This window comes from Symphalangus syndactylus, chromosome 19 (assembly GCF_028878055.3).
Source record: "Symphalangus syndactylus isolate Jambi chromosome 19, NHGRI_mSymSyn1-v2.1_pri, whole genome shotgun sequence".
Taxonomy (NCBI): Eukaryota; Metazoa; Chordata; class Mammalia; order Primates; family Hylobatidae; genus Symphalangus; species Symphalangus syndactylus.
Window position 1 is genome coordinate 20,682,135 of NC_072434.2, and position 13,563 is coordinate 20,695,697.

The following is a 13,563-nucleotide window of genomic DNA, read 5'->3' on the forward strand; positions in this document are numbered from 1 at the left end:
TTGTTTCACAACTTTATAATAATTAATAAACTACTGTGGTTGGCTTATTCCTACAACTAAGGTGAGGAACCCCAGGGGAGTATCACAGAGTCCTAGTGAACATGTGGTGCCCTTGAGAGAAAACGCCACACAATGGTTATGGGGAACCATTTGCCACTTAACACCAGTTTTGACTAGATGTAGACATCACTGCAGTGGCCAAAATTATACTGATTTACAAGTTTAGAAAGAGACTGATTATTACTCCGTTACCAATAATAGTAATAAATAGTATAATAGTAATAAATAATAGTAATAATAATAAATTACTATTAGTATTACCGTCATTGTTCCAAAGCTACACAGTGAGCTGAGAGCAGTCAGATGAGGGTTGGCTTTTTGCTTGTTTTGTTTTTCCACCCACAGCATTCCCAAAGTCTAGTCAAGTTCCAGCCATGTCCTTTAGATTAAGTCAGGTCTGTGCCATCTTTTAGCGCTCATGAAGCATTGGCCTCTGGCAGAGGCAGCTCTGAGAAGTTAAGGTTGGCTTAACTATAAACAGGTTCTTCCTTGTTCAGAAAATACCATGCATCTAGCGTTGGAAGATGGTTTAAAAGTCATCTATTCCAGCTGGGCACAGTGGCTCACGCCTGTAATCCCAGCACTTTGGGAGGCTGAGACGGGTGGATCACCTGAGGTCAGGAGTTCAAGACCAGCCTGGCCAACACGGTGAAACCCCGTCTCTACTAAAAATACAAAAATTAGCTGGGCATGGTGGTGCTTGCCTGTAATCCCAGCTATTCGGGAGGCTGAGGCAGCAGAATTGCATGAATCCGGGAGGCAGAGGTTGCAGTGAGCCGAGATTGCACCATTGCACTCCAGCCTGGGTGACAGAGCGAGACTTCGTCTCAAAAAAAAAAAAAAAGTCATCTATTCTAAAGTGCCACCCCGTACAAGGGTCCTTTCTGCACTATCCCTAACAAGTGATGACCTAACTTCCACTTGAACATTTCCAGGGATGAAGGAATTCACTACCCTACCTACTTTCTTCTTCAGAGTTCTAATTGATAGAATGCTTTATTGAACTAAGTTCTGCATCTCTTAGACTTTCATCCGTTGTCCTTAAATGTGTCCTCTGAATAAATGTGTCCTCTGAAGTAGTAAAATCTCCCATGTGAAAAATACTTAAAATAAAGGAAGACAGCTATCACGTATTCTCTTTTCCAGATTAAATATTTCTGGTTTCTTTCATTGTTCTTGCTAAGAAACGATTTCCAGCTCCTTCCTTGGTCTGACAGAGCCGACTTTGTAACCGAACTTGGACTGCCAGCTGGCGTCTCAGGGTTGAGCCGCAGGGTGTAGGAAGCTGAATGGCTGCGCCCGGCGCGCGCTGTCATTTGAATGCGTGAGCGTTCAGAGCGCTGGCCAATAGAGAGGAGCGGTGGCTGCGCTTCTTTCCCGGTGGATTATTGTGGGCCAATCACAATCTTCTCCAGACAGGGGGCGGAGCCACGCCAACCGTCCGAGGTCGCGCAGGCGCTGGTTCCCGGTTGGTCCGCGCGTTGCTGCATGGTGAGGGGTGTCAGCTAAGGTAAGCAAGGAGAGTATTCCGATTCCCCATCTGAAAGAAGGTACACTGGAGAAGGTCACTGAGTCTTGGGGGGAAGGAATCCTGTTTCCGCCTAATATGGGAGTTTTCGTCTCCTCTGAAAGGAGAGCCTCAGAAAAGCAACTGTTGAGCGGAGGGTCTCACCGTATCTTTGCATGAAATCGTGGTCAGAGCTCCCCCGAGCCGTCCTCCTGCCGCAGCAGGGGGAAATTTGCCAGTAGAAAGGACACAACAGCCCCGTACTTGCTGCGGGTTGTGCACTGGCTGTTCTTTTGCCTTCTTCAACATCTGGTCCAAACCCACGTTTCGTTCATTAATTATCCAAATTTACTGCAGACTTGATACAAAAAAAGACTAGGGACCTGTCGTCAAGGAATTCCTCCTAAGGAGAAGAAACTATCAGGTGAATTAGAACACGATGCAAATAGATGTAGACGCACAGAGGGTGACGTTGGAAAGGTGTGAGGGGTGGGGATGCATTACTGGAGAAGGAGTTGTGATTTAATATGTACTTATCTAAAGGTGTGAAAGAATAAAACTTTTATGGGCAGCAGGAATAGGGCAGTGTGGCTGAAGCATGAGTTTGTGGAGAGTAGATACTGGATATAAGGCGGGATATAAGGGTTAAATTGTAAAGAACCTTTATACCCTGAAAAATAGGCAGTTATTCGTGGCATCTGAGCCAAAGAATGGCATATGCCAATTTTGGTTAATATAGTGAGGCTGGAGTCTGGTTGCTTCCTTGGGAGAAATTGTCTTGCTTGTTCTAATCCTTTTACCATGGCTTTCCACTGTTCTCATTTTATATAAAGGTATACTTTATACTTGTGATACTTTTACTGTACAGTCAGCCCTCGGTATCCATGAGGGATGGTTCCAGGACATCCTGTGGATCCCAAATCCACCAAAGGTCAAGTCCCAGATATAAAATGGTGTAGTATTTGCATATAACCTATGCATGTCCTCCCATATACTTTATATTTAAGAGATGGGGATATCCTTTGTTGCACAGGCTGGTTCTTTTTTTTTTTTTTAGAAAGAGTCTCGCTCTGCCACCCAGGGCTGGAGTGCAATGGCGCGATCTTGGCCCACTGCAACCTCCACCTTCCTGGTTGAAGCCATTCTCCTGCCTCAGCCTCCCAAGTAGCTGGGATTACAGGCGTGCACCACCACACTCTGCTAATTTTTGTATTTTTAATAATGATGGGGTTTCCTCATGTTGGCCAGGCTGGTCTCAAACTCCTGACCTCAAGTGACCCACCCACCTTGGCCTCCCAAAGTGCTGGGATTACAGGTGTGAGCCACCATGGCTGGCCAGTTTGGTTTTGTTTTGTTTTTGAGACAGAGGCTTGCTCTGTCGCCCAGGCTGGAGTACAGTGGCACGATCTCAGCTCACTGTAACCTCCACCTTCTGAGTTCCAGCCTTTCTCCTGCCTCAGCCTCCTGAGTAGCTGGGATTACAGGCCTTCACCCCCACAGCTGGCTAATTTTTATATTTTTAGTAGAGACGGGATTTCCCCATATTGGCCAGGCTGGTCTCGAACTCCTGACCTCAAGTGATCCACCTTCCTTGGCCTCCCAAAGTGCTGGGATTACAGGCATGAGCCACCGCACCAGGCCTCACAAGCTGGTCTTGAACCTCTGCATGTCCTCCCATATACTTTATTTATTTTAGAGATGGGGGTTCTCCTTTGTTGTACAGGCTGGTCTTGAACCCCTGGCCTCAAGTGATCCTTCTGCCTTGGTCTCCCAAAGTGCTGCAATTACAGGTGTGAGCCACCTTGCCCAGCCCTGCCCCCATATACTTTGAATTATTTCTTGATTACTTATAATACCTAATAAAATGCTAAGTAAATTGTTGTTAATACTGTATTGTTTAGGGAATAATGACAAGAAAAAAATGTATAGTACGTGTTTGGACGAATTTTTTTTTTATTTTTTTTTTGAGACAGAGTCCTAATCTGTTGCCCAGGCTGGGGTGCAATGGCATGATCTTGAAGTACAAAACACTTCCAGCAAAAAATCTTTATTTTTAAGAAAAAAGTTTTTTTTCTCATTTTCTATTTTTGTCATAAATTTTTATTCTTTCCAGTGGAACCAAAACTTGAACTTCCTTTTGGTTGATACATGCCCAGCAAGACTGATCAAAGAAAAGATGGCACAGATAAACAGTGTTAGAAATGAAAATGGAAACATAACCATAGATAACTACAGAGATTAAAAAGATAAAACATTATACAAATAAATTTAAAATTGCATGTAATAGATAAATTTGTGGAAAAATTTAACTGGCCAAAATCGATGCAAGAATAAATAACTTGAATAATATTTAAATAAATTGGATTTGTGGTTTAAAATTTTCTCAAAATGAAAACACCAGGACCAGATAGAGTTATTCCAGACAACCTAGTAACAAATTATCTCTTTGACTAATCCACAATATGTAAAAAAAAAAAAAAAAAAGGAGGCAATACTCCCTAACTCATTTTAGGAGGCTGGTATAACCTTGATACCTAATAAAGACAAAATTAGAAAGGTCAGTTATAGGCCAGTCTTATTGATTAGCATAGTGTTAAAAGCTTTGCCTTTAAGGTTAGAAATCTGACAAGAATGCCAACGATCAGCTTTTCTTTCTTTCGGTTTTTTTTTTTTTTTTTTTTTTTTTTTTGCTGTTATTGAGACAGGGTCTCACTCTGCCTCCCAGGCTGGAGTGCAGTGGCACAATCATAGCTCACTACAGCCTCAATCTCCCCGGGCTCAGGTCATCCTCCCACCTTAGCCTCCTGAGTAGCTGGGATTACAAGCTCATGCCAGCATACTTGGCCCAGCTATCAGCTTTTCCATTCAACATTTGTACTAGAAGTTACTGTCAGAATAGAAGGCAGGAAAAGAATTAGAAGGGAAGAAATAAACTGATTATATGTGAATGATATGATTGGCAGTGTGGAATTACCACTCCCAGACGGCTCCCAATCCCAAATAGATTCATCATTAGCATTACTAAGGCTTTGGTTAAAAATCAATTGGATTGGCTGGGTGAGGTGGCTCACGCCTGTAATCCCAGCACTTTGAGAGGCTGAGACGGGTGGATCACCTGAGGTCCGTGGTTTGAGACCAGCCTCACTAACATGGAGAAACCCTGTCTTTGCTAAAAAAATACAGTATTAGCCGGGCCTAGTGGTGCATGCCTGTAATGCCAGCTACTCAGGAGGCTGAGGCAGGAGAATCGCTTGAACCCGGGAGGTGGAGGTTGCGGTGAGCCAAGAGCACACCATTGCACTCCAGCCTGGGCAACAAGAGCAAAACTCCATCTCAAAAAAATAAAAAAAATCAATTAGATTTACATGTATCAGTAAGAAATAGGTAGAAAATAGTGTTTTTGAAAAGATAGCAAAAATATAAATACTTAGAAATAAGTCTAACAAAAATTTGGTAAAGCTTTATAGAGAAAATTATAAAACCTTTGGAAAGCATCAAAAAAAAAAGACTGAAACAGCGTGCTCATGGATCTTAGGATTCAATATCATAAAGATATGTTATCTCCAAACTGATCTATAGCATCAATAAAATTACACTCCAAATCACAGAACCCTGTTATGATTTGGATTACAATTTCAGATATACATATTTATGTATATATTTATGGACTTATGAACTGATTCTCAAATCTATATGGAAGAGCAAAGAGTGAAGAATAATCAAGTCATTCCTGAAGAAAAAGACCAGGTGGATAAGCTGTAGTAAAACATCACATTGTACACCTTAAATATATACAATTTGTATTTGCCAGGTATACCTCAGTAAAGCTGGGAAAAAATTTAAACAATAAAAAATGAATAAGCTATAGTAATTCAAACAGTGGAGTATTGTCTCAGAAATAATCCACTTGACCAGTGGAACAAATTCAAGAGTCCCAAGACAAATCCACACATATAGAAATTTAATTTATAGTAATATCAGCAGGGAAAGGATGGACTTATTCAGTAAATGGTGTTAGAACAATTGACTATTCCTATGGGGAAAAACTTTAAATTGGACCCCCACCTCACTCACTATACATAAAATTAAATTCCTAGTGGATTCAATATTTAAATTTGAATAGCAAAATTATAAAATATTTGAAGGCTATGTAGGACTATCTCTATATTTGGGGGTAAGGAAAAATTTAATACACAAAGTATAAATGTAAAGAAAGAGATTTTAAGATTGATTATGTTAAGAGTATGTGTTCATTGAAAGACACCATGTACAACATGGAAAGATAAGCATAAACTGGGGGATATTTGTAACACATTAAAGGATTGGTGTCGGCTGGGCACGGTGGCTCAACGCCTGTAATCCTAGCACTTTGGGGGGCCCAGTTGGGTGGATCACCAGGTCAGGAGTTCAAGACCAGCCTGGCCAAGATGATGAAGCCCCATCTCTACTAAAAATCCAAAAAGTAGCCGGGCGTGGTGGTGGGCGTCTGTAATCCCAGCTGCTCGGGAGGCTGAGGCAGAGAATTGCTTGAACCCAGAAGGCTGAGGTTGCAGTGAGCTGAGATCGCACCACTGCACTCCAGCCTGGGCAACAGAGTGAGACTCTGTCTCAAAAAAAAAAAAAAGGATTGGTATCCTTTGCTTGGTTAGTAAAGAGAGAACTGGAGTTGAGAAGAGTGTTGGGTGAATATGTGTGTGGGTGTTGGTTTTAGGTGAGAGAGACTTTGAGCATATTTGAATATTGAGGGTAAGAAAGATGGAATAATTGATGGACTGGTATCCCTGAAGATTGGGAGAAGGTGGAATCCATAACACATGGAGAGAACCTCAGACATTTAACATTTGTTTGTACCTAGAATGTTGACTATCTCTACCATTCTTGCTCTCACAAAGCATATGTAGACTTCCTCACAACAGCTAATATTTGTCAAGTCCCTTACTATGTCAGGCATGCTAAGGCTACAATAGTAAGCAAAATCAGACCCAGGCCTGGCCTCATGAGTTTACAGTTTATCAGTGGAAACACCCATTATTTAAAACCTTTAGTGTTTTTATTTTTTGTAGAACTTTTTGCATTTTTAATTCTTTATTTTAAAAATTATTTGCTTGCGTAGATAAACGTTCATAAGAAGGGAATGGAAAAACTCAGATTCCCTTGTCAGAATAGAGATTAATAAGAGGAATGTTGACCTGGCATGGTGGCACACACCTGTACTTCCAGCTACGTTGGCGGCTGAGATGGGAGGATCACTTGAGCCCAGGGAGTTGAGGCTGCAGTGAGCGGAGATCATACCATTGCACTCCAGCCTGGGTGACAGAGCAAGACCCTGCCCCCCCCCCCAAAAAAAGCTGGGTGCATTGGCTCACACCTGTAATCCCAGCACTTTGGGAGGCCAAGGCAGGCAAATCACCTGAGGTCAGGCATTTGAGACCAGCCTGGCCAACATGGCGAAACCCTGTCTCTACTAAAAATACAAAAATGAGCTGGGCATGGTGGTGCACGCCTGTAATCCCAGCTACTCTGGAGGCTGGGGCACGAGAATTGCTCAAACCCAGAAGGTGGAAGTTGCAGTGAGCTGAGATGATGTCACTGCCCTCCAGCCTGGGTGACAGAGTGAAACTGTGTCTCAAAACAAAAAAGAGGACTCTGTCCCCCACCCTCACTACATTGAAGCTGTTTGCTGAAAACTTCATAGTCATTATTGCTGATGATTTTATGGTCACCTCTTTTATCCTCCAGTACATCCCAGGCAGCTCTTAGTGTGGAGCAGTGAACTGTGTGTGGTTCCTTCTACTTGGGGATCATGCAGAGAGCTTCACGTCTGAAGAGAGAGCTGCACATGTTAGCCACAGAGCCACCCCCAGGCATCACATGTTGGCAAGATAAAGACCAAATGGATGATCTGCGAGCTCGTAGGTATCAAATCATGTATACGATGAAAGTCATGACCCTATTGAAGATTGTGCTGAAATAAAACATTTTGTGTATTCTTCTAAAGTAAGGAGCAGTTATAAGGTCAGAGTGCCCTACCATCTTTCTACCTTAATTTGTTTACATTTATAAAAGGTTTGCTTGACATTTCTTGCTTCTTTGACTTTTTATTATACCTTATGCTGATTTATAGCCAAGATTTAAAGCAGTGAAGCAGTGTTTAGATCAAAGATAACCATCTCAAATATCTGTGAGGCCAGATGGGAAACATACATGATTAGAATACTGCAGTCCAAACAAAACAAGTCCGTAGGTTGTATTTGGTCTTGTGGCCAGCATTTTGCAACTTCTGCTTTAGATTTTCTATATGTCCTTTGTTTGACACTATTAACTTTTTGAGTACATTAGCATTGTGGTGTGTTGCATGAGGACTTGTTAAAGTCCTGAGAGAGAATTATTGTCCTAGGCCTAGTTTCTCTATTAGGACCATAGACCTCATTAGCTCCATATGGTAGTAATTCAAATGATCTGATTCCCTTTTAACTTTTTCTTTCTTTCTTTTTTCTTTTAAGAAATATTAGGTGGAGCCAACACACCTTATGAGAAAGGTGTTTTTAAGCTAGAAGTTATCATTCCTGAGAGGTTAGTATGAATCAGCTTCTGAACCTACATGGTAAAGTGCATTTATAAATTGGGAGACAGAGCAATGTAGTAGATAGAGCATAAAGGGCTAAGTTTTAATCCTGGCCTTATCATGACTTAATGTGACCTTGACCAAGTTATTTTATCTCTCTGGAGTTCAGTTTCCTTCTCCAGAATAATGGGCCAGATCACGTCAAAGACCCCCTCACTTTCTAAATTGTGATAAAATATACATAACATAAAGTTGACCATTTTTAAGTGTACAGTTCAGTGGTATTAAATACATTCACATTGTTGTGCAGCCATCACCAACATCTATCTCCAGAACTTTTCATCCTCCCAAACTGACACTTCATAGCCATTAAACTCTAACTCCCCATTTCTCCCTGCTCTCAGACCCTGGCAACCACCATTGTGCTTTCTTAACATTAAGCTCCCCCCACTTTTTCTTTTAACATTTATTTTAGGTTCTGGGGTACATGTGCAAGTTTGTTATATAGGTAAACTCATGATATCACGGGGATTTGTTGTACAGATTATTTCGTCACCCAGGTACTAAGGCTAGTATCCAGTAGTTTTGCCCTTCTCTGTCCTCCCACCCTCCACCCTCAGGTAGGCCCCAGTGTCTGTTGTTCCCCTCTTTGTGTCCATATGTTCTCATCATTTAGCTCCCACTTATAAATGAGAGCATGTGGTATTTGGCTTTCTGTTCCTGCAAAGACCGTGATCTCGTTCTTTTTTATGGTTAAGGCCCCTTTTAATTAAAGTCTCCTTTAAGGCTCTCATCAGGTGAGTTACAGTTGTAGTTTTGTACAGAACGGGGAAGGGAAGAAATAACTATTCAACAGTTGAAACATAGACATCTAATCGCTAGGTCAGATCCTGGCCAAACTTGTTAAAGTCTTGAGAGAATAGCTTAATAATCATGTGGTGCATCAGTTCTAAAAATAGACTGGGAACTTTGCAAGGTCTATGTCTCACTAAAGATATGTAATAACCAAATGCAATGTGTGAATTGTAATTGAGTCCTGTTTTAAAAAACCGAGCTATAAAAAATAAAAACTGGGGAAAACAATTGAAATCTGAACAGTAAATGATATTAGGGAATTAGTTCTTAAATTTTTCATAGGGGTAATAGTATTGCATTTATATGGGAGAACGTTCTTATTCTTAGAAGATATGCTTGAGTATTTAGAAAGCAAAGTGGCTTGAATCCAGGTCATAGATATATGGATGTTTTCAATACTGTTATTTCAAACTGATTTATTTTAAATTTTCATAATGAAAATTTAGGAAGAGAGAAAGTTTGCCTCCCAAAGGCAGTCTCCCTGACATTTCTATAATACCAAAATTATTGTGACCAAGAAACTATTTAAATGTATTTAGAAGCAAAATTATATAATGAAAATTATCTGTTGTCTTATTCTTTCATAGGTACCCATTTGAACCTCCTCAGATCCGATTTCTCACGCCAATTTATCATCCAAACATTGATTCTGCTGGAAGGATTTGTCTGGATGTTCTCAAATTGCCACCAAAAGTGAGTTGTGGGTAAATGGTTGACTCTACAGCATTTTATTTTCTTCATCTATTAAACTTGAATTCGAGTATCACATTCTAATATAAAAGCAACTGTTTATCTGTTTGTGTATAGGGTGCTTGGAGACCATCCCTCAACATTGCAACTGTGTTGACCTCTATTCAGCTGCTCATGTCAGAACCCAACCCTGATGACCCGCTCATGGCTGACATAGTAAATATCCCCATTTTCCTCTGCAACACATATCCTACCTTGTCTATGCCACTAACTCTCCCTGTGTGAGGATAGCTGCAGCAGCTCTAACCACTGCAAATCATGTTTTTCTCCATTAACTCTTTTCTTTGATTTCATCTCAGTCCTCAGAATTTAAATATAATAAGCCAGTCTTCCTCAAGAATGCCAGACAGTGGACAGAGAAGCATGCAAGACAGAAACAAAAGGTATGATGTTTGCTACTATTGTCAGTTAATTAAGTATATATAGTATAAAGTATATGTGTATAAATAATGTTTTTTAGATTTCCCAAATTTGTACTGAACTCTAAAATGACTAGTTAATCTTTTTCTCCTATTGCAACCTTCTAAATAATCATTCAGCAAAATAGCCTAATAGCTCAACCAACAGTAGATGTTTCGTAACAGTTGTCACCTATTGGGCAACACTAGAGGGCAGGCAGCATCTGGTTAATTTTTTTAATATTGCAGGTAGCAGGGATAGCGGGGTGGTGTCTCAGATTCTTTTTTTCTAAGTTGTCCTTTTAAGACTGAGAAGAATCTATATTTGCAGGGGCTAGTTGCAGAGATAGGGGAAAACTTTTCTTATGGGACCATTCGTGGAAGAAGGTTGAAGGAAAAACTTCAGGTTGATAGAATTTCCTCATTTAGCAAAATGCAAATTACAGGAACATGGAAATTAGCACAGCATAGTTCTTGCTGAGTTATACCATCTTTCAGATTGAGTTAAATAGCAGTTGTGTTACTCATAAAAAGAAATAAAAATTAAAACCCCCAAAAATTGAGGAAGATGTTTTTGAGAGAATATCGTATGCATAATGCTGTATATAAATCTTGCAACAAAGAAGTACGTGGAAATAATATTACAGAGCTTCATTTTTCTCCATCCTGGCATTTGTGTGAACCTTACTGTATTTCACCCTGTCTCCTCCTTTTTAGGCTGATGAGGAAGAGATGGTTGATAATCTACCAGAGGCTGGCAACTCCAGAGTATACAACTCAACACAGAAAAGGAAGGCCAGTCAGCTAGTAGGCATAGAAAAGAAATTTCATCCTGATGTTTAGGGGACTTGTCCTGGTTCATCTCAGTTAATGTGTTATTTGCCAAGGTGATCTAAGTTGCCTACCTTGAATTTTTTTTAAAATATATTTGATGACATAATTTTTGTGTAGTTTATTTATCTTGTACATATGTATTTTGAAATCTTTTAAACCTGAAAAATAAATAGTCATTTAATGTTGAGTATGTGTTTATCCTGAATGTGTGTCTGGGATCAGAATGTTAAAATATTTGGAATTGTTGTCCTTTAGTTTGCCAACTTACCAGCATCACTAACGATATTGAATGTTTGACACAGATGTAAAATAGCTGTAGAAACAATTCAATTACCCTTACACTTTCAGGGATGATAGCTTTTCTGAGGTCTTAAAATAATGTGGGAAGAAGATAATAGATCCTTTTGCAAATTTTTTTTTTTTTTGCAGCTTTCACTTTTTGTGATTTACATAGCTGACCAGAATTCTGTGATAAAACTTTCACTTGTTCAACAAATACTTACTGAACACCTACTGTGTGCCAAGCATTATGCTGGTGTTTGAGAATGAAATGGTGAGAAAATCAGATGTGAGATTAACCAAATACTCATACAAATTTAAGTAGGGATTTCCTCTCTCCAGCATCATTTTATGGCAAGTACCATTCTGGACAATTCGGTGCCAAACTTGAATTCCCTACTCATGATTTTGTAATATACTTGACTTATCTTTATAATTCTATTCTATTTAAATGACAGAGATAACAGATTTGAGCAGAAATCAGCTGAAGTAGGAAGAGGTCACCCAGGCCAAGTGAAGACTTTGAGGAATGTATTGTAGATATTGGACCTGCCTAGGCAGATGACTAAAGACTATAATGCCCTTGTCCATATCACAGTGTACCAATGATGATTTTTTACCTAGGCTAGGCACCGTGCATGTAAAATGCATCTCTGAATAGGCACCTTTTATTCATCTACCTATGAATTACCTTATACTCTTTACTGAGCAGCAGCCTGCCATACTGCTTATGTGGGGTTTAGACTCATGCAAAGACAACAAGAAGTATGAATTTATGTAATCCATTAATGACAGGTCATGACAGAAACTAAAAACACAAATTTCTAACTTCTACAGAATTTTTGAACCCACTTTTCAAAATCAGTTACTGGTCTTTTTTTAAAGCCCACGAATTCTATTCCAGGCTTGTTTCCTATGCTTATGCATACTTAAGTCAGGTTTGGAGTTCCTAGATTCCGCTAGTATATAAATTAGGATACTTAGAGTTGTGAGTGAAATTCAGCTCACACTGGTGATAATGAAAGAAGTTCATTGCCTTACTAAATAGAAAGTCCAGGGGTAGAGTCAACATCTGGGTTGGTGAATTCAAACGCTCAACAATATCATCAAGATCTTGGTCTCTCCATCTGCCATCCATAGTATCAGCTTTCTCTTAGGCTGTTTGTTCCTTAAGTTTTTTCCCCTCCTAGGATGACTACCAGCAGCAGTTGGGGTTATGTACTTTCTATCCAGCCAGGCCAGGAGGCTCTACTTTCCATGAAACAAAAGTCCCTGTGGACCGCCCTGAAAGCAATCACTGTGGCCAGGGAAATGCCATGTGCTGATTGCTCTGGGCTAAACCCAGACATGAAGTGAGAGGTGGACTTAGGGAGTAGTTGTAGGAAAAGAGCACCTCCTGTAGGACAAAACCCCTTAAACTTCTATCACCATGTCTAGTCAGCTCTACCAGCTACTTTTCCCTACCTTTACTTAAAACACTAGTTCAGCTGCCATCATCTCTCACCTGCACTTTAGCCATAGCCTTCTATCTTGTTTCCTTGCCCCCATTCTTGACCTTTGACACTCCATGCTCTTCACAGCAGCAAGAATAATCTTTTGACAATGTAAGTCGGATTTGGCTTCATTCCTCCAAGTGGCTTCATCTTGCAATTAAAAGCCTAGTCTCCTTCCCTGACCCATAAGACCCTGCATGATCTGGCCCCTGCTTGCCTTATCTATCCATCCTCATTGCATACCCTCAACCCCTTATACCTTACACTCTTCCAGCCACACAGTCCTTTCAATCTCTTGAACACAGCTAGCTCATCCCTACTTCAGGGATTTCACATATGCTATTTCCTCTGCCTCCTACATTTCCCCAGGATAGTCTCAGCTTGAATGTAGCTGCCTCAGAAAGTCCTTTTCTATCCCATCTAAAAGAGCCCTAGATCCTCAGGTACTCTCTGGTCCATAGCCTATTACCCTAATTAATTTTCTTTATAGCACTTGTACCTATCTGGAAATGTGTTCATTTTTTAATGTGTATATTGTCTCTAAGCACTGGGGATATAGTGGCTACAAGGAACTTTTCTCTCTAATCACAAGAAACACCAGAGCCAAAAGCTATTAGAAGTCATCCAACCATTTCTCTGCCTGAAGTACTGAAGACTGGGCTAGAGAACAGAAGTGACATGCCTGAGGATTTAAAAGCCCAGCTCCCTACTCCCAGCTCAGGGAAGGATGGCAAAAGGCTAAAAGCATGGACTTAGGTCAAGAAGACCCGGTTTCAGCTCTGGCAGTGCTACTTACAAGTTGTGTGACCTTAGCTTTCTACT

The 13,563-nt window shown here is 40.4% G+C and overlaps 1 protein-coding gene across 2 annotated transcripts; it reads left to right on the plus strand.

Moving 5' to 3' along the window:
- Nucleotides 1–1,461: 1,461 nt before the first annotated feature.
- Nucleotides 1,462–11,156, plus strand: UBE2T (ubiquitin conjugating enzyme E2 T). 2 transcript variants are annotated; one of them, XM_055234557.2, is made up of 7 exons: nucleotides 1,462–1,570; nucleotides 7,307–7,479; nucleotides 8,071–8,140; nucleotides 9,575–9,680; nucleotides 9,795–9,893; nucleotides 10,037–10,120; nucleotides 10,853–11,156. In XM_055234557.2, exons 2-7 carry the CDS (start codon nucleotides 7,371–7,373, stop codon nucleotides 10,976–10,978), a joined length of 594 nt encoding a protein of 197 aa, XP_055090532.1. In that variant the 5' UTR covers nucleotides 1,462–1,570; nucleotides 7,307–7,370; the 3' UTR covers nucleotides 10,979–11,156. The 2 variants fall into 2 exon arrangements, with proteins under 2 accessions (XP_055090532.1, XP_055090534.1); XM_055234559.2 differs by having other exon boundaries at nucleotides 1,482–1,570; nucleotides 7,307–7,483.
- Nucleotides 11,157–13,563: the final 2,407 nt, after the last annotated feature.

Bases quoted from the DNA above. Each gene is read 5' to 3' on its own strand.
- UBE2T (XM_055234557.2), top strand. From the start codon at position 7,371: ATGCAGAGAGCTTCACGTCTGAAGAGAGAGCTGCACATGTTAGCCACA. The intron at 8,141-9,574 runs GTTAGTATGAAT...ATTCTTTCATAG, and splicing joins GAAGTTATCATTCCTGAGAG to GTACCCATTTGAACCTCCTC. The intron at 9,894-10,036 runs GTAAATATCCCC...ATTTCATCTCAG, and splicing joins ACCCGCTCATGGCTGACATA to TCCTCAGAATTTAAATATAA.